General features: G+C 36.4%; 1 protein-coding gene across 1 annotated transcript in view; it reads right to left on the bottom strand.

The window, feature by feature from the left end:
- LOC124541026 (neogenin) overlaps positions 1-21,651 on the bottom strand; it is a 192,640-nt gene that overhangs the window by 19,166 nt on the left and 151,823 nt on the right. Inside the window, exons 2-8 of the mRNA XM_047118803.1 lie at positions 12,807-12,990; positions 6,057-6,187; positions 4,081-4,274; positions 3,485-3,630; positions 2,614-2,714; positions 2,242-2,329; positions 1,530-1,671 (exon numbers count right to left, since the gene is read on the bottom strand). Of these exons, the coding sequence (XP_046974759.1) occupies positions 1,530-1,671; positions 2,242-2,329; positions 2,614-2,714; positions 3,485-3,630; positions 4,081-4,274; positions 6,057-6,187; positions 12,807-12,990 (986 nt within the window). The remainder of the gene's footprint in view (positions 1-1,529; positions 1,672-2,241; positions 2,330-2,613; positions 2,715-3,484; positions 3,631-4,080; positions 4,275-6,056; positions 6,188-12,806; positions 12,991-21,651) is intronic.

The raw sequence follows: 21,651 nt of genomic DNA, 5'->3' as shown, positions 1-21,651 counted from the left end.
CAAACAAAAATCCTGAACCTGAGATAGGTAATTTAGTTTTAGTAAAAGAGGATGATCTCCCACCAGCTAAATGGCTTTTAGGTAGAATTATAGAAAAACATCCTGGTTTAGACGATATTACGAGGGTGGTTACGTTAAAATGTAAAGGTGTCTTGTTGAAGCGACCAGTAACTAAAATTTGTGTTTTGCCTATTACTCAGTAAGATTATTTATTTGTTATAAATAATTGTTGTTTTGTTTTAGTACCATAATTTGGGTTAATGTTTTTAAGTTTTTGTTCTTAATCACCTTGAAAAAAATACGATTATAACTTATACAGTCCATTTTTTCGAATAAAAAGTTTGATCAAGGTGGGTGAGAGCAATGGACATTCTGTCCATGGTGGGCGGAATGTATAATTTTTAAACATTTGTCAATAGATGTCGTTGTTCAAAAAGTTTGATTTTCTAAATCGCGATATCCTTTGTCAAAGGAAAATATGTAACACTGGAAAATACAAATTAATAAACTGTCTTTGTCTTGGAAACGAGTGGTGTTTTATTCAGTGAAGTACAATTTTATCAAGATACCCAATGCATAAAATTACCAGAACATTTCTGTACTGTTGTTCAAACTAAAAATGAACTGATCGAAAGTGTATTCCCAGATATAATAAATAACTATCTAAATCATAATTGGCTTAGTAATCGTGCTATTATGGCAGCGAAAAATGTTGATGTAGATCTAATTGACTACCAGATACAACAACTATTACCAGGTGATTTGATGTCGTTCAAGTCAATCGACACTACTGTTGATGAAAATGAAGCAGTGAATTTTCCAATTGAATTTTTAAATTCTTTAGACACAACAGGAATGCCTCCATACAATCTTCGAATCAAAATTGGATCACCGATTATTCTTCTGCGTAATTTGAACCCCCCTAAACTATGCAACGGTACACGTTTGCTAATAAAAAAAATTACCGGAAATGTTCTCGAAGCAACTTTTTTGACAGGAAAGTTTAAAGGAGAAATCGTTCTGTTACCACGCATTCCAATGATACCGTCAGATTCTCCAATACCATTTAAAAGACTGCAATGTTTTATTCGTTTAGCTTTCGCGATGACTATAAATATGTCACAAGGCCAAACAATGTCTATTTGCGGCTTAGATTTAGAGAATCCATGTTTCTCCCATGGGCAATTATACGTGGCCTGTTCACGTGTAGGAAGACCATCAAGTTTATTTGTGCTAACAAAAGACAGGTTGACCAAATATATTGTACATCGACTGGCGCTTCAGTAAACTTTAATGTGATAAACTGTGATTTATTTTAATTAAAGGTTATCAGAGTATTTATAAATAAAATGAAATTAAAAATGCTATGTTAATTTGTGTTAAATTTTGTCTTTTAAATCCTTCCTTAATCACTCAGCCACAGCAACGCGTGGCCGGGTCTGCTAGTAAATAATATATTTATACATGCACAAGTGTAAGGCGTGATTGAAACTTGTGTTAAGGAAAAATAAATGTTTGATCAGTGGTACCATGACGTGCAGCTGCGCGGAGTGGTCAGCGGAGTCGAGGCGGTTGGTGGCGCGGCACGTGTAGGCGCCCGCGTCCTGCGCACGCGCCGCCGCCACGCGCAGCGAGCCCGAGCCCACCAGGTACAGCCGCGAGTCCAGGTCACTGCAACCACACACGTTACACCACTCCTCGCCATATATCGAACGCTCTTTGTGGTAGGGCTCTGTGCAAGCCCGTCTGGGTAGGTACCACCCACTCACCAGTTATTCTACCGCCAAATAACAGTACTCAGTATTGTTGTGTTCCGGTTTGAAGGGTGAGTGAGCCAGTGTAACTGCAGGCACAAGGGACATGACATCTTAGTTCCCAAGGTTGGTGGCACATTGACGATGTAAGGAATAGTTAATATTTCTTACAGCGTCATTGTCTATGGGTGATGGTGACCACTTACCATCAGGTGGCCCATATGCTCGTCCGCCAACCTATTCCATAAAAACAAAAAAAAAACAAAAAAAAAAACAAGTATTGTTGTATTTAAGTTTGAAGGGTAAACGAGAGGGTGCAATTACGTTGTGGCGCATTGGCGATGTAAAGAATGCTTAATATTTCTTAAAACGTCTATGGATGGTGGATCATTACTTTCCACCAAGTAGCCCATTTTCGTGCCAACAAACCCATTCAATATGAATAAGAATTTAGTATATTAGAATTATTAATACAATTGTAACTAACTTGAGATCGATAGCCACACCGTTGTTCAACCACACCATTTCTGGCTTAGGATTCCCGACGGCCGCGCAGTCGAACGTCACAGACGCACCTGAAAAATAAACCGAATTTGACCGTATTTAACTTGAAGTTTACTAAGCCAAAATATACCTGAGACTATACATTGTATATTAACGTAATAATAGTTAAATTTTGTCTAAATCTCTCGTGTAACCCAGTATAACTTAGAAAAGTCATCGCAATCTAATTCGATCCCAACGCCACCTAGCGAAACCATTGCATAACAAATTAAATATTATTGTGTGTTATATGAATATTTCGTGAAGGCATTAAAATCAAACATATATTGAATGTTTATATGGGCTTATCTAATACCTTCCATGACGGTGACCGGTTGCGGTGTCGTGATGAACCGCGGCGCGGACTCCAAGTTAGCCAGTTCGCTGTTCACACGCAGCTCTACCTCCGGCCCGAGTCTGTAACGATCACAAATTCATTGTATCAAACCATTACCCTGTGCTGAGTGCACCAAAATTTACATATGGCGTGTTGAAGCTTAGAAATGAAGTCAGTACTTCTAGATCCTGAGATCTAATTTCCCAAGATCCTGTTCGTACTAAACAATTAATATAATAAATAATATTATGTATTTACATAATATGAGACAACATGACATACATTACTCTGATCCCAATGTAAGTAGCTGAAGCACTTGTGTTATGGAAATCAGAAGTAACGACGGTACCACAAACACCCAGACCCAAGACAACATAGAAAACTAATGGTAATCTACTTCGACTCGGCCGGGAATCGAACACAGGACCTCAAAGTGGCGTACCCATGAAAACCGGTGCACACACCACTCGACCATGGAGGTCGTCAAAAATCTAAAATTTGTCACCTACAACATCAAACATAAACAAACATAAACTACATCTAAATCTTTCACCGGTTCTTCTCAGGTCAGGGTGTTCCTTTGCCAACTTTTAGAATAGAGAAGAATCAACTAGACTTAACTCATGGGTATAATCATATGACGAGGATGTTTTGATGATTATGTGCTGAAGCTCTCAACTATCTATGGTAAAATCAAACATTCATCCTTACTATGTCGATTTGTGTCAAGAGTTTTCCATGGAGTTTTAGCCACAGTCCAAATACTATGAATAAGGACAAATAAATGCCAATGAAGTAACTTAGTAAGATTAGAGTAAAATAAATCTCGAATGACCTGGGCGCGCCATGCGTGTGCGCATGCGCTAGAGCGACGGCGCAGCGGTAGAGCGCAGCGTCGTGCGCGCGCAGCGGGTCGAGCTCAAGCGCGCCGCCCGGTGTCAGCGACACGCGCGCCGCCTCCATGCGCACCGGGGAACCGTTTTTCAACCACGTCACCTAGGGTCACACGGATATGTTAGTCGACCTGTTCCACGACTGGACAAAGGCTCTCTAAAACAACCTGTAAATTTCCCACAGGCCTCCTCTCCCTTTGAGGAGAAGGTTTTGAACATATTTCACCACGCTGTTCCAATGCGAATTGGTGGAATGCACATGTGGCAGAATTTCGATGAAATAAGACACATGCAGGTTTCCTCACGATGTTTTCCTTCACCGCCGTGAACGAGATGAACTATAAACACAAATTAATTTTCAGTGGTGCTTGCCTGGATTTGAATCATCGGTTAAGATGCACGCGTTCTAACCACAGGGCCCATCTCGTCTCGTAGGCTCTCTATCAGATAGAAGGTTTGGAACTTATTGCAACACACAGCTATATTTGATGAAACTTCTAAAAAGTTTTTAGATCAATTTCTTTGCAACACAGTTTAACTGCATGATACTCACATTCAATTTTAATACTGGCGGCGGAGCATGTATTTTGGCGAGTCCGTACACCCGCCTCTCGGGCTGCGGTGCGGAGGGCGAAGGTATGATCCGCACCGCTATCCTTTGGGGTAGCTGAATGGGACAGGACAGAAGCGCCGGCGACCCCAAAACTCCCATCACCACTCGTGGACCTTCGCCTAGTTCAGGTACTTCTGAAATTTTTCCAAACAATTTTACCAAGATTAGCGGGCTTCTTGTTCTTTGTGTTTCTATCGGACCATTTAGTTGAGAGATTCTATTACATAAAACATATGTATATGATGATGTTGACCTCATCGATTTCGGCCACGGCAAAGTGCTAATTGTGCACAGATTCATCCTGATACAGATGAGACGGCAACGACACGATAGGAAATAAAATAGGTGCAGTATCATTGGCTTTACGTGATTGCTGTGGGACGGAAGTGGACACACCTACACCTTCCAAATTTGACAGAAAAACTCAATAATTTTTCCTCGGACCTGGGATTTGAACCAAGGCTCTAGATCAAGGGGACTTAGTGTATAATTTTTAAACATTTGTCAATAGATGTCGTAATTCAAAAAGTTTCGATTTTCTAAATCATGATCCTTTGTCAAAGGAAAATATACAAGATTGGAAAATTCAAATTAATAAACTGTCTTTGTCTTAGGAACGAGTGGTGTTTTATTCACTTACATACATACATACATGTCAAAATCAACATATGATATTACTAAACCAAAATTAACTTTTGTAATACTGTAATTATTATGCGTTTTAAGCCATAGATACTACGCGATGTAACATTATTTAGACTCGAATCCAGTCAGCCTTAAAAAAAAGTCTTTTTTCCTCTTGCAAACCAACCCAAAATGACGATCGTTTTAACGATGCGACTAGGTAATAGAAGCTTATAGTACTTGTTGCAACAAGTTCAGTAACTGTAGCTAATAATTGCTGTTTGGATTGTACAAGTGCGTGCGTGGAAACACAAGAGCACTCGTTGTTCCAACACTTTCGTAATCCAATGGAATCCAGAACTGGCACGGAGCCAGTGTATAATGGCTGGCAAAGAATACGAATTATAATAATTTTCGTTATATACACGTAATCGTGTATTACAGAACACTGGCTTTTGTGTTTTGGAACATACAACTTACAGAATTTTGAGTAAATGTCAGAATAAACGGTTATAAAAGAGGTTCACGTGGATATGACAGGATTATCATTTGGAAGCGGTCTCGACTTTGCTGAGTGCAGGTAAGGAAAATACCAAAAGAGCACACGACATTTTATTTTGGTTTAGATGGAATGCTTGCTGATATTAATTATATAAATTCACCGTAAATTTTTCACGGAACAACTGAGATGGGATACTTGATGACACTGCGTCACGGTAGCATGCGAAAGCTTTCCCTTGGCGCCAACCGATGAAATGGAACAGGTACTGCTAGTTTTTAGTTGGTATTCCTATGTAATAGGGCGCACTACTCATCCTGGGGACCGGCGAATCCCACATAATCCCACATTCCAGTGGGAATAAAAGGGGGATACATGAGCCACTGCAGCGCACTAGTGATGAATGATATGGTCAATATTTAATATGGGGAACGGCAGCGCCCCAGCCAAGTCTCGAGCAAAACGGGCACGGCCGTACAATCGAAGACTATAATTATAATGTAAAGAAAACTATCGATACAACTACTACATGTTGATTTATAACTACATAATAATTTGAATAGGCTATTATTGGCTATTATGAGATCTCAAAACTTTTTACGATGGAAAGACTGCAGCGAGCGGCTTGGAATTTTTTTACATTTATTGGTTTTGGTGGGATATTTTTTTTCTAGTGTAGGGGCAAATATGCCAAATAATTGTAAATGGCAATTACTCATAGACATTGATACCGTAAGAAATATTGATATTAGCCATATGGCTAAATTGCATATACAACATACAATAATCTTACCGGCTAAAAAAACGCTGGCCACTCTCGACACGAGGGTACCGACGCCGTCCACCGTCGCCACGCACTGGTACTGACCAGCCAGCGCTAACGACATGCTCTCTATTACCAGAGATCCGTTCGCGAGCTGCTTCCTGGAAGAGACATACATTCAATTATACAATCATCATAATCTAATTAACGCTTGGCCCTTGGAGTAGTGGTGCAAAAAGCTTCATCAAAAGTGTTGTAAATTAAAGACATCACGTCATTGACAACTAACTTTATTCTTCTATGACAAGCCAGATATCAAAACATAACTACAACATCTTCCCCTTTTAATAAGTATTAAAATTAAACTTGAACAAACATGTTATTCGCACAAAATAACAACTAATAAACAAAACACAAAATAAGTACTAAAGTAACTAACATAACCAAACACTTCCCCTTTAAAAAAAATGAAAAATAAAAAAGACAAATATCACACAACATATTTCTTAATATAAAGAAACTTAAATATATTCTGAGCTATACGTTGCTTTGCTACTTCTTTGGCTCTACGAAAAGGCCTCGGGGATGTAGGTTTTGCAATGCTTACATTATCTTTTGAAATATCTACATCTTTAAGTAAAGGCAAATCTTCTGATGAACTTACATCCTCGTTAGCGTCACTAAACACATCAAAACTGTTGTCATTATCAGAGTTTTCATTAGACTTACATTTTATCAAATGACGACGATTTCGTCTAAACTTACGGCCTATATCATTTTGTACAATGTATGATCTAGGAGCATTGGTAGGACCGACTACCTTAGCCCTACTCCTATATTTTCCATCAATACAAATTACAGGGTCACCTTCTTTTAAAATCGGTAGAGTTTTGCAATGTCTATCATAATACATCTTAGCTTTGTTTTGTTTCTTAATCATAGTATTATATTCAGCTGGATCAATAGGCTTTGGTTTTAATACATTAGGATGTACAGGTAATTTACATCGTAATGTTCGACCCATTAGTAACTGAGCTGGAGAACTCAGGCCATCTCTAGGAGTATTTCTGTAATTAAGAAGGGCTAACGAAAAATCTTCTTTACTCGAGATAGATTTTTTTAAGATATTTTTAATAGTTTGTACCGCGCGTTCACTTTTACCATTCGATTGTGCATAATTCGGAGAAGATGTAACGTGATCAAATCCCCATTCAACAGCAAACTTTTTAAATTCTCGACTAGCATACTGCGTACCATTGTCAGTTATCAAAACCGTAGGAATACCGTGTCTCGAAAATATGTCCTTCATATTTTCTATAATTAAACCAGATGTGATATTATTCAATTTACAAACTTCTACAAAGTTAGAATAATAATCTGTTACAATAAGATAATATTTTTTACGAAATTCAAAAATGTCTGACCCTACTTTAGCCCAAGGCAGTGCAGGTATTTCTATTGGTAGCATTGGTTCTTTTGAAGGTGCGTTTGTATGTTCTTGACACGTACGACATCGCCTTACATACTCCTCAATATCACGGGACATACTGGGCCAAAAAATCACTTGCCTTGCTCTCCTTTTACAACGATCAATGCCTAAATGTCCCTCGTGAACAATCTTTAACATATCATTCCTCAATGCTTTCGGAACAAGTACAACGTTATTCCTAAACAAAACTCCATCTACGGCATATAATTCATCTTTTATTGACCAATATGATTTTACCTCATTAGAAACATTATATTTATGAATTGGCCAACCCGAATTTATGTAATTTAATAATATTTGCGACTCGTTATCTTTTTTAGTTTCCCTTTTTACTAAGCTTAACTTGTCATTAGACATCGGTATATTTCCAATTATCATTTGTAATTGATATACAATATTACTATGCACTTCATCACTATACCGATCAGGCAGTGCTGCTCGGGACAACATGTCAGCAATATACATATACTTTCCTGGAACGTACGTAACAACTAAATCATAACTTTGAATTCTTAACAGCATACGTTGTAATCTCGCTGGGACAGACATTAAAGGTTTTTTAAAAATACTTTCTAATGGTTTATGATCAGATTCTACAACTACGTCTTTTTGACCATAAACATATTGATGAAATCGCTCACATGCGAAAACGATCGCCAACATTTCTTTTTCGATTTGTGCATACCTTATTTGTGCGTCAGTAAGGGTTCGAGATGCATACTCCACAGGGCGACCACCCTGCAGTAGTACAGCTCCTAACGCATTACATGACGCGTCTACTGACATTACAATGGGCTGACATGGGTCATAAAGCGCCAAAACACCTGCGCTCGTGACTGCCTCTTTTAATCGATCAAATGCTATACGTTCGCTTTCTTCCCAGCGCCACTGATTATCTTTTTTTAAAAGATTTGTCAGAGGAATAGCTATCTCTGATTGATTAGGAATAAATTTAGATAAATAATTAACTGCAACTAAGAATCTTTCTAAATCTTTTCTATCTTTCGGTGTTTGCATTTCTTTAATTGCTTTGATTTTATCACTATCCGGACTAATACCCTTGGCATTAAAAACATGTCCTAAATATTTAACTTCTTCCACACAAAATTTACATTTATCCTTATTAAACTTTAAATTAATTTCTCTAGCTCTCTCTAATAGTGCTTTTAAACGCTTATCGTGAATCTCTTTTGTTTCACCCCAAACAATTACATCGTCAATATAACTTTCTACACCATCTAGATCTTCTAAAAATTGTCTTAACTTACCATGAAAAACTTCTGAGGCACAGTTGATACCAAATGGAAGACGAAGAAATTGGTACCTACCAAAAGGGGTGCTAAATGTGCACAAGTCTGCACTCTCGTCATCCAACGCCACAGTCCAAAAACCAGCGGTAGCATCTAACACAGAATAAAACCGCGCACCGTGCAGCTTGGATGCCAATTCGGATACAGTCGGAAGTTGGAAATGAGAACGTTGTACTGCTTTGTTCAGCTCACGTGGATCTAAGCAAACACGAATGCCATTATTTTTCTTTGCTACAAGTACCAATGGATGAACCCATTGTGTAGGATATGCAACTTTCCTAATAACACCTAACTGTATCATTTTTTCTAACTCCTCTTTTAATCGATTCTGTAAGCCATGAGGAATTTTTCTGGATGCCGATATGACCGGTGAAACGGATTGATCAACGACTATATGATATTTCCCCGGTAAACATCCCAATCCTTCAAAAACATCATTATAATTTGATATTTCAATAGCTCGTATACGTTTAACTAAGCCTAGAACCACACACGATTTTTGACCTAGCACACTATTACATTCCATGTCAGCTATCGCAAACTTTAATTTATAAGTCACATTTTTATAAGACCAAGGCAGAAAACAAATTACTTTTATCGGTATCGTGTTACGTGTATATGACACTAAAGGTATTTGTTTTTTAATTATAATATTATCATTAAAACCTAACTCTTTAAATCTACGATAAGACATTACGTTATAATCAGCACCTGTATCCAACTTAAAATTTTCCTTTCCGTTTACAGAGATAAGTTCCTGACTCCAGTCCTCTGAAGTATTTTTTATATTTTCAACTACAGAAATTAAAAAAATTATTATCAACAGAATTACTATTACTAACATTATTGTCATCTTCAATTTCATATACTTGATTGACCTTATTCTGAGCAGATCTATTTGAAAAACGATACGACTTACACATTCGCGCAACATGTCCTTGATTACCACATGAAAAACACCGAAGATGTAGAGCCGTGCAATCGCCGTTTATACCACATTGTGTAAAACCACACCTTGAACAGCGACTTTTACCAGCATTAATATTTTTACGTCCTTGAATTGAAGTGCCTGTAGCCTTACTAATCCGCGCTTGAGCTCTCCATTCTGGTACTACATCTTGGCCACGACCTCTCACTTTCACGCCATCGACGTATGCAGTACTCCCGACACCATTCTTGCTACTCATTTGAAGTTCACTTTCTTTTGATATTTCTTCTGCCTCACAAATCTTTATTGCTTTATCTAAATTTAACTCTTCGCATCTCAGTAAACGATCTCTGACCGTAATTTGATGAATACCGCATACAATTCGATCTTTAATCAAATCTTCTTCTAATGTCAAAAATTCACAATTTTTACTTAAAAGGCGCAGCGCTGTGACATACTCATGAATGGATTCACCTATTTCTTGGTTTCTTGAGAAAAATTTGTATCTCATCAATGTGACATTTGATTTAATACCAAAATGGCTATCAAACTTTTTTAACAATACATTGACGTCATCACGGTCTTGTTCTTGAACAAATGTAAAAGTTTGATATATATCAAATCCGTCTGAACCTATTAGATTAATCAATAAACTAGCTTGAACAGTCATTGACTCAGCATGTACTCCTGAAGCTTTCAAAAATAATAAAAATTGCTGCTTCCATTTTTTCCATACCTCAGCTCGGCCGACAGGTCCGCCGACTCCGACCATATTTAACTCAGATGGCGGTCGCGCGTGTTCCATATTGTATGTATATTGTAAAACAAATAATTATATAATAAATAAATATTTAGCGCATTTCTCGCGTTTTAAATATTATTTATTAATATTTTTTTAAACCGCTGTCACCATGTTGTAAATTAAAGACATCACGTCATTGACAACTAACTTTATTCTTCTATGACAAGCCAGATATCAAAACATAACTACAACAAAAAGTATAACACCTCGCCTCATTGCCTCCACTGGTGACAGGAGGGCTGGTTCGTTTTTTGCCCAGAGGATCGGAATTGCGATTCAACGGGGAAATGCTGCTAGCATTCTTGCCACCATTCCACGCGGTCAAGATTTATACAGTAACTAGTTTTAGTTCATATTTGTATATATATATTTAAGCATTTAATGTTGTTAATTCTTATGTTAATAAATCTTTATGACTCTAAAAAAATAATAATGCTATACTAATATTATAAATGGAGAATAAGAAATATACTAATATTATAAAATTTACGGGCAAAACCTAAATCGAATTTGATAATTTTTTGTAAGAAGCGTGCTTGAAACTCAAGGATTGTTAACCGATTTCTAAAAAAAATTAGGTCATCAGTTCGACATGTATCTATGTAACATTGTTAGAATTTATTTATATTGGAGTATGATGAACCATTTAGGCTTCCAAGCACGCTTTAAACTTTCAATATATGTATGTAAACACATAGTTTGTCCACGAATTTGTCAAAAACTAAATATCGTATTGAGATGATCATTTTCAATTTTAGTTAAGCACACTTCAAACTAAGGAGCAGTGTCATTACCATCAGATTGGTCTATTTGCTTGTCCGCAAACCTTTTACAAACACGAATATATACATCGTACTCATCACTAGCGATTAAAATATAGTACTTTATTCTTATAAGGTTGAAAACATTGTCAAAATGAAACAGAACAACAGTTGGTTTAAATTTTATAAAAGTTCGTCAAGACAAATAATTGTATTTATGTTTGGCGGTAGAATGATTAGCTATCACTGTGTGGTCATATTTACTCTAATACCATTACGTTGTGGTAACCCAACTACAGGCATTAAATTAAAATATGTGAATCCCGAAGTAACTCCGAAGGCTTAACGGAACACTCCAATTACGCCCTGCTGAATAATTCACTCTGTTGACAACAGCTGTTTGGAACCGCTGTAATGTATTAAACTTTGTAAATTGTCCTTACACAAAGGTGACTCGCTAATGTGGGCACAATTTTCGATATTACTGTTTTAAATTTAGATAAATATTAGAAAACATCACACACAATACTCCGATCCCAATGTATGTAGCTTACAGCATTTGTGTTATGGAAAATCAGAAGTAACGACGGTACCAGAAATACCCAGAACAATGCCAACATAGAAAACTAATTAGCTTTTTTTAAATCGAACCCGGGAGTGACGTACCCATGCAAACCAGTGTACACACTACTTGCCTACGGAGATCGTAAATATATTACATAATTTATACATAGTATCAAATAATTTTGCTATCTATTTCGTTTTCACTAAGCGTCTCAATTCTATTCAACATGATTTTGACTAACACCTTTTTCATAACAACTCGCCTTATTGCGATAGGTGCCGATGGTAGGTTTGATTCGTTTTTTGTCCAGAGGTACGGAATTGCGATTCAAAGGGAAAATGCTGCTAACATTATTGGTACCCTTCCACGCGGTCAATATTTATAGAATATTTTTCATCTTATTAATTAAGGACTTAAACTTAATGATAATAAAGAAATAAAGAGAGCAATCTGCTTTATTCATAAGTTGTATTTCAATCAATTATTCAATCATTATGAATTGATTTCCCTGATACTGAAACCTCGTGATATAATTCAAAGATCTAAATCAAAATATATTTTATTCGAGTATGCTTTTAGAAGAACTTATGAATCATTTACAATATTTACATTCAAAATGATTGATCGGTTTCAACGGTTCGTGATGATCCAAAAATGATGATTCAAAAAAGCCAACTTGAATAAAACATATTTTGATTTGATCTGATTCACCGAGATACTAGTAGTGCTCGCCCGTATTTTTGTCCAAATTAAAAATCTTAATAAAAATATTCTTCATCAAAAAAGCACTTTAGGTTAAGGTAGGTACATAAGGTACAATTTAGTCTGACGAATTTTGTGGTCTTACTAATTAGAATACTATCTGTAATTATCTGGTAACAACAAGACCTAACCAATTTCTTTCAAACCATAAATAATTTGTTACCTGTAAGTATCAGCGCGTGGTAATGCGTGGTCTCTGGTGGGGGGCGCTGTGGCGCTGTACCGCCACGAAAGACGAGCGGGTGGCGGCGCCCCGCAGGCCAGCACGGCGCTCTCGCCCTCCGCCACCACCGCATCCGCTGGCTCCGAAGATAGTCCGAACATTGTTTCGCTTGCATCTTCACCACCTGCAAAAAAGAAATATAATGTTATTGTATTTATTAATCAGTCTCCTGTCAAACTAATATTGAGTAAGTTAGTGTAAATACAGGCATATCTAAGGATGTAACGTCATAAATCTTACGGTCAGTGAAGAATTGGCAGCGTAGGGAATAGTCAAAATGCCAATATCAATTGGAACGGGTGACCATATATAATTAGGTGGTCTTTATACCGATCAAAGTTTCAGCCAATAATCATAACATACATATAGTGTACAATAATATATAGAGATACGTATCTTAACTTACTTGATGTAATTTTCTATTCTTTACTCAGGAAAAAGGCTTTTATATGAATGAAAACGGTCATGGAGGAAAATAGACTAAAGTACATAATAAACTATATGTATATATACTCTATTCTAACCACAAAAGAACAAAAGACAAATACACATCAGTAGACATCGAACTGCCATGACTCGCAAGAAAACGAACGTTTGAATCTTGGAAGTAACATTAAAGTGACCAAAAGTAGTTTATTGGAGCTGGATACCAGTTCAAAGTTTAGAAAATAGATTCGCCAATCGCCAAAAAGTCAGTCAGATACTCTTTCCTGAGAATCGGTAACTAAAATCAATTAGATTTTAATTTATCCTGTTAGAAACAGATGAAGGCTAACTTGAACACTTTCTGCTCACCGATATCGCTCACAAACAATGAACAATCCTCCATTTTACAACGAGACTCGTTATTTAATTCAATACCGACGTAGCCATAAAAAATTATACCGAATCATAAAAATAAACCCCTTTCAAAGACCCCACAAAATACGCCTTCAACTTTGCACTGAAGAGCTCCTTAACGACCTAAAACGTAAACCATCCTTTATAATTAAACTAAAAACCCTTCAAACTTCGCACGAAAACTTCAACCTTCGATTGAGTTAAACGCAGACAAATATCACCCCTATCACAACGTCATAAGGACGATCGATAATCCACGCGGCTACCTACCAAATTTGTTCGATGCGAAATGATAAGATCCCTCTGAATAGTATTTGATTGGACCGACAATAGTGTATGGAAAAGTTGGTGAATTACAAAATAGTTCACACTACAATGGGCCGTATTACGTTTCGTTGGACGCTAAACTCGCTTGCACGAATTCTGGGTCAAAGGCTTTAGGTTATTGTAAATGAACGCCTGATCGGCCGGTCACAATTCGCGTATTCCAATATGGAAACACAATGGCGCAGTTTCGATCTGTATATGCCGTAAAACCTTTTCTATTTTATTGTTGCTTTATCAAAATGTAGCGTATTGTGAGTATTAGTAGCTGCTGTTCGGGATTAGTTTGGTGGTAGGGCTTTGTGCGAGCCCGTTTGGGTATGTACCACCTACTAGACATATATTCTATGATAGTTGAAGACAATTGTTGTATTCCAATTTAAAGGGAGAGTGAGTCATATTACGGTGACATAACAACATACAACATTCACAGCCTGGAAATTAACCACTAAGGGCTAAAGCCTCGCCCTTTGTGGAGTAGGTTAGGAGCATATTCCGCCACGCTGCTCTAACGTTTCCCTACACCGAAGCACCGAACACAAGATGAATTATAAACACAAATTAAGCACATGAAAATTCAGTGTCGCTGGGTTTGTACTCTTTATCATCGATTTTGAAGTACATCTTCTAATCACTCAGCCATCTTGGCAACAGACACGAAGGGCTTGAAATCTTAGTTCCCAAGATTGGTGGTACATAGGTCATGTAAGATATTGCCAAAATTTTAAACGGTGGAAATATCTATGGGCACTTGTGAACTACCAATCTTCCATATGGAAAATCACATACCAATTATATTTCAAAAAATACATAATCACCAATTTTAAGGTGGAAACTGACTACCAGATCATGTAAAAACAAATTGTATAATTTAACTCGAAGAGGAAATTATTGGGTTTAATTTCTGACGCCACCTGGTATTCACGGTTGACCGCAAATTCACAATAGTGTAGGTTGGGCCGATTGGTGTATATAGAATGATGTACTACATTACTGGAACGCTATGGTTAGTATTACATTTAGACAACAAAAACCCTAACTTACTGCGGGTTCAATCAGAAAAAAAAAACATTGATAAAGAAGGCATATTATTCAATACAAGATTATGCAGGCGATAAACTCAAATTCAAACTCAAATAACTTTATTCAATATAGAAGCATTACACTTTCTTATTGATGGTCAATTGAAACACTACCACCGGTTCGGAAAGAAAATACCCTGACCTGAGAAGAACCGGCGAAAGAAACTCAGCGGGCTTTTTTTTCTGATAATAAAGCGTGTAACTAATACTTGTTGACATCCAGTCAGGATAAATTACATACATATATAATTGTAATAGATATAACATGACATAACATGATGTATTTTTAAATATTGAAAAAGAGTAACTACCGATTTTCTTTGCGGTTGTCCTCGATAGAATCTACTTTCCGAACCGGTGGTAGCATTACTTGATATAGTTGTTAAATGACGATTCAAAAGTGATTGTAAAAGCCTATTTCAACTCCAACTCCCATTGGAACTGCTCCATATATTCTACTCAAAGAGGAGAGGATGATTTTGCCCAACAGTGGGACCTTACTTATAACTTTACTTAGTAAAGTACGGCGATAAGAATCACTAATTTACTGTCCACTAAAGTATTTTTCGAAAGAAATGTTGTTATCAGTTTTTATAAATAATTTGCAAACTTTTTTATTTTTATGGGGGCCCCAGCATACTTCAAAGAGGAACTTTTAAGAGAAATAAGAGTTGTATCTCTTAAAGTTGATTTTAACTGATATTTTTTGCAAAGAATTTTTGATAGGTAAATATTTTAATTTGGAATAAGTATTATTCGCTTTTTCTTGGTGCTGGGGTATGAGAAGATATTATCTGTGCCCAAGTCCGCTTGGATGGTACCACTCATCAAACTAATATTCTGTATTGTTGTTTTGCGAAGGTTGAGTGAGCCAGTAAAATATAAATGGTGCTTGCATGGATTTACACCCACAATTATCGGTCAATATGCGCGTTCTAACCACTGGGCTATCTTGGCTTCAAATAACTACACACACTAGCAAATCGGCCATCTGATAGTAGGTAGTCACCACTGCGCTTAGACTTAGCTACTAAGAGAAGTAATAACCACCCCTTGTACCACCAGCGCACCACTAACCTTGGAAACTAAGATGTTATGTCCCTCATAGCTATGCTAATAGTATATGTACATAACCTATTTTAAATTAACTTAATAATTTATTAACATAAGAATTAACAACATTAAATGCTTAAATATATATATATATATATACAAATATGAACTAAAACTAGTTAACTTAATTGATACTGAGTTATTTTTTCCTTAATTCTAATTCTATTCTAAGGAGATAAGAATTATATTTACAAAACACATGAGTTAAAAATTAAATTTAAAATCTGTAACAGCTTCACAGATGAAACCAGATAATTTTAAATCGAATGATTTTAATGAACATAAATAACTTTCAAACGAACAATGACGACCCGCATGCGCACGCGCACCCAATAAATCCCAACAAATAACCGATATCAGTGCAAAGGGAAGGGACAGACATGGCAATAAAATCAAAGCAAACTATGCAAAATGTTAAGCAAAAACCACTCTTTATATATTGGATATAAAGTCGATTTCCCCTTACATGTTTTTGACAGCAGATGTTCCTTCAGGTAGAAGTTTTTATACATTTCAAATGTCAAAATGTTTAATGACAAAGTATTCAACGTTTTCATTGTTATGTAACGCATTGCAACAAAGGGGTGACCCAGTGGGTGGAATAATTGGGCCTCAAACTAAGATAACGGGTTCCTTACTTACAGCTTGAAATATACTTTATTTATGCGTATTTATTGCAAAAGTCTTTGCGAGGAAACTTTTTTTACATTAACTGATTGTAAATTTCCCAGTGCTGGGCTAAGACCTAGTGTCTTTTTTGTAGGAGATGGTTTGGAATATTTTCCACCACGCTGTTCCAATACGGGTTGGTGGAATACACATGTGGCAGAATATATATGACATTAAACACATCCAGATTTCCTCACGATGTTTTCCTTATAAATGGTGAATTAAAGACACAAATCGTGCACATTAATATTCAGTGGTACTTCCCTGGGTTTGAACCCGCAATCATCGGTTAAGACGCACGCGTTCTAACCACTGGGCCATCTCGGATCAAGATCGGCTCAGCTCCCACGTTTCATTTCAGATATGAAGCGAACGAGGTCACATCGAGCTCTGCTCATCCCAAGACCTAGATACGAAAACGCTAATAAAACGCGCCCATCTGACGAGTCAATCAGCTGGAGCGCGACAGCCGGCGGACGACTTCTAATTAGGTCGATTGCTAATCCACTCGTGATCAACGTAACAGACACACCAAACGACATATATATAAATTTAAAACTAGTCAAATTAGCCTAGTAGTGGTTGCCAGCGACTTTGCTCGCATATTGAGGGTTGGGTGTCATGTATTTGGCAAAACTACTGAGTAACTACTGAGTTTCTTGCCGGTTCTTCTCGGTAGAATCTACTTTCCGAACCGGTGGTAGCTTCACTTAATTGTAAAATGACGATTCAAAAGTGCTTATAAAAGCCTACTTGAATAAAGTTTATTTTGATTTTGATTTTGATTTTGAAAAGAAGCCTATGTCCTTTCCTGGAGTTCAAATTAGGTTCTTACCAAATTTCACCAAATTCGGTTTAGTGGTTCTTTAGTGAAAGAACGACAGACAGAGATACTTTCAAACATATATTATTGATGTATGTCGGTGTATCTTTTAGAACAACTACATTAAATACACCTTACTCAACCTAGTTCTGTTAAATGATGATTCAAAACTGCTTGCTTATTTACGAAATCTCTGAAACTATAACAGCTTTCTATAAGCTTGAATTTTGGCAGGTAGGTTCCTTATAGGGTGTAGACATCCACTGATAACAAATTTTATGAAAATGCGTCCCTAAGGGGGTAAAACGGGGCTTGGAAGCTCGTACAGTATCTAACACTTCATCAAATAATTCAATACAGTTATGGAGTTATAGACTCTTATGAGTCTACTTAAAACCTTATCGTATGTCTGTGCGAAGCCGGGACTAGTAGCTAGTCTTACGTAATGAACATTTTAGTCATTTTAATACTTCCTCCTCCTTAGGGAAACCTAGCCAAGCTCTTATAGCAAAACCCTCCCAACGCCATATGCGCCAGCAACGCCATATTATATGTATCACTAATATGACTGTATTTTTTAAGTGTTGAAAAAGACTAACTTCTGAGTTTCTTGGCGGTTCTTCTCGGTAGAATCTACTTTCCGAACCGGTGGTAGTTTCACTTAATCGTTAAATGCCGATTCAAAAGTGCTTGTTAAAGCCAACTCGAATTGAAGTAAGAATTAATAACATTAAGTTATATATGTATATTTAAAGATTCAATTTTAATACGATACATAAATATATTTATATTAATAAAAAATAGTTTGTGTATAAATGACCGCATGAAGTGGTGGCAAGAAAGGTAGCAGTGTTTACCCGTTGAAACTAAATTAACTTTTCTTAGCTTTTACATAAATAGTAAAAACAAAAAGAATATAACAAAACTTTGAAATACAATCGATACATATAATATAATTGGAATGTCTGATCCTTATATTTAAATAACTGCTATTTATTTAATGCATGTGTATGTAGGTATAAACGGTACACATATCAAAACAAAAAATAAACATTTTTTACAATATTTTTCTGTCTATCTAATCCGGCTATTCTCTGGAACGGCTGGACCGATTTTGACGGGACTTACATGGCAGATAACTGATGTAACAAGAATGAACTTAGGCTACGAAAATATATCTTCTGTTAAAATTCAACAACGCATAAAGTCGCGAGCACAGAACATAATAAATACCGATACTTTTTTCGTTAATATGTCAAGGCAAAGTGTATTAATTTTATCATTTAACTTGAATTACCCGTAATGACGGCACATTTTTCATAATTACCTTTCGATGCCTGTAAATTTTAAGCGTTAATTATGAGTTTTACGTTAACGAAAATTTAACGGGATGTATATTTTATGGTATCGCGTTTCTCGCCCTTATCGTTAAAGCAACACAAAGTGCAAAAATACGGGAAAAAAAATAAAGGTTATATAAGAGTAAGTTAATAGCTGAGCCGAGATGTCCCAGTGGTTAGAACGCATACATCTTAACCGAGGTTGTCAGTTCAAACCCAGATTCACCACTGAATTTTCATGTGCTTATTTTTAATGTTTTAATTTATCTCGTATTGGACGGTGAGGAAACTTGCATTTTTCTATTTCAACGAAATTCTACCGCATGTGAACCCACCAACCCGCATTGCAGCAGGGTGGTGAAATATACTCCAAACCCAAGGGGAAATTTCTTCTGGATAGATACATTCAAGACCGGTGGTAGCTTTAGGCTTAACACTATTCTGTAAAATAACCATTCAAAAGTGCCCTTAAATGCCTACTTTAATAAACTATATTTTAAAGGCCTTATACATCGTGTGGTAGATACATTGATAGGTTACACAAGGATTTACTTGTAATAATCCTATAGTATCGATAAAACGAAGACGTGTACTTTATTAGTGAGGAAAAACTTAATTTATAACTTCATCTTGTTAAAAATTTAGGACCTTTAAAATCCAGCTCTTTAATTAAACAAACTCGCAGACAAGTACGCGAAGTGTGTCAACTACGGCGTCGCCCGACGAGCGCTGCCGGAGGGCCCTCACACGGCCCTCGGTGTAATTTTGCTTGGTTAAGCCTCATTAGTCGTCGCAAACCCTGAACACGTGGAAAATAAAGGATGTGATGTAATAACATCTGATCTTTTGTACTGTCATGTAACATTTCCCGTTCGGTATGTAAGTTATTCCGAGAAAAACATTTTACATAACCAATTGCTTTTCGGAACCTAATTCATATTTAAAACAAACTTTATTACTATGAGTAATTCCTTATTATCTTATTATAAGAATATTGTCGCTTTTTTTTATAGTATAGTTTGGCGGACGAGCATATGGGCCACCTGATGTTAGTGGTCTCCATCGCCCATAGACAATGACGCTGTAAGAAATATTAACTATTCCTTACATCGTCAATGTGCCACCAACCTTGGGAACTAAGATGTTATGTCCCTTGTGCCTGTAGTTACACTGGCTCACTCACCCTTCAAACCGGAACACAACAATACCGCGTACTGTTGTTTGGCGGTAGAATAACTGATGAGTGGGTGGTACCTACCCAGACGGGCTTGCACAAAGCCCTACCACCAAGTAAACTACATATTATAAAACAAAGTCTTACGGCCACGTCTGTCTGTATGTTCGCTATAAACTCCAAAACTACTGAACGGATTGTCATACAGTTTTCAATAATGGACAGAAGGATACATAAGGAAGGTTTGGGTATATAATTTATTAAGCTAGCTGTGTAAATAAGTTGAAAGAGAATGACAATTGTTAAACATGTCGGAAAAATTCAACTCATGAAATATAAATAAATGGCAAAAATATAATCAAAAATCTAATGCCACCCGTGCGAAGCCAGGACGACCTGCTAGTATAATTATAAATATTTTAAAGTTAGTTCACATGCTAAAATTTATAAATGTTGGTTATAATTTAATTGATATAATACATACATTAAATGTTACCAATTCTATGTACTCAAAGCATCCTTTTAAATAAGCAATTAAAAGTGAATTAGAACTAATTAAATCACCATTTATCGTCTCTAGCGATGTTCTGTATCAAGTAACGACTGTAATCAACAATTATCATGCGAACAGACATCAATGTAGATTCAATCGTGTAATGACTTCACGGAACGCATCACAACAACCCATCGCTACAATCTCTGGCGCGCTCCATTAGCTTCGAGAACTATGAAAGGGCGGGCCCTAATGAGTTTCCCATTCTGTATCACATAGCGCGTTGTACTTACATGAGTTTGCTCATAACGTCCATTAAATGCCCCACTTCTGGGCAAAGGCGTCTTCAAAACATGAACATACCACCGACCCGCCCGGTTTTGTACGCGTGCATCGACATCACATTATAATCTTCTAAAAAGTGTTTCTTTATTTTAATGTCCATGTATTATATACAAATCTTTTCTCTCCAATCACTCTATCTATTAAAAAAAACTGCATCAAAATACGTTGTGTAATTTAAAGATCTTTGATTTGAAAACATAATCGCAAATATGGAAGTAAAATTAAAGTGGAAATAAGTAGTTAATTGGAGTAATGTTGTATTATACATAAATATATATTAATACCGAAGTGTTAGTAGTGCACAATATAGCTAAGCTATTAGAAAATCGCGTAGAATACTCGAAATCTATTCGTTTATCGACTGGAATAGACTATACACACAACAATTAAAAGTCAAACAAACAAACACTTTTATTTATTAAAAAGTTTACACGTATAAAAGTTGAAAGAGCGCGGGCGTACACATAAAGTTAATTAATCCAACAAGAAACTTCTGTATCATAAAAGACTTAATCTATTTAGCCTGTTAGTATGTTACTATAATATTTAAGTTTCAATCTCGAGTCAAAACTATAAAGCAGG

Source organism: Vanessa cardui, chromosome 27 (assembly GCF_905220365.1).
Source record: "Vanessa cardui chromosome 27, ilVanCard2.1, whole genome shotgun sequence".
In the NCBI taxonomy this organism is placed as follows: Eukaryota; Metazoa; Arthropoda; class Insecta; order Lepidoptera; family Nymphalidae; genus Vanessa; species Vanessa cardui.
Note: the sequence above shows the minus strand (reverse complement) of the source record. Positions and strands in the feature narration are given on the sequence as shown.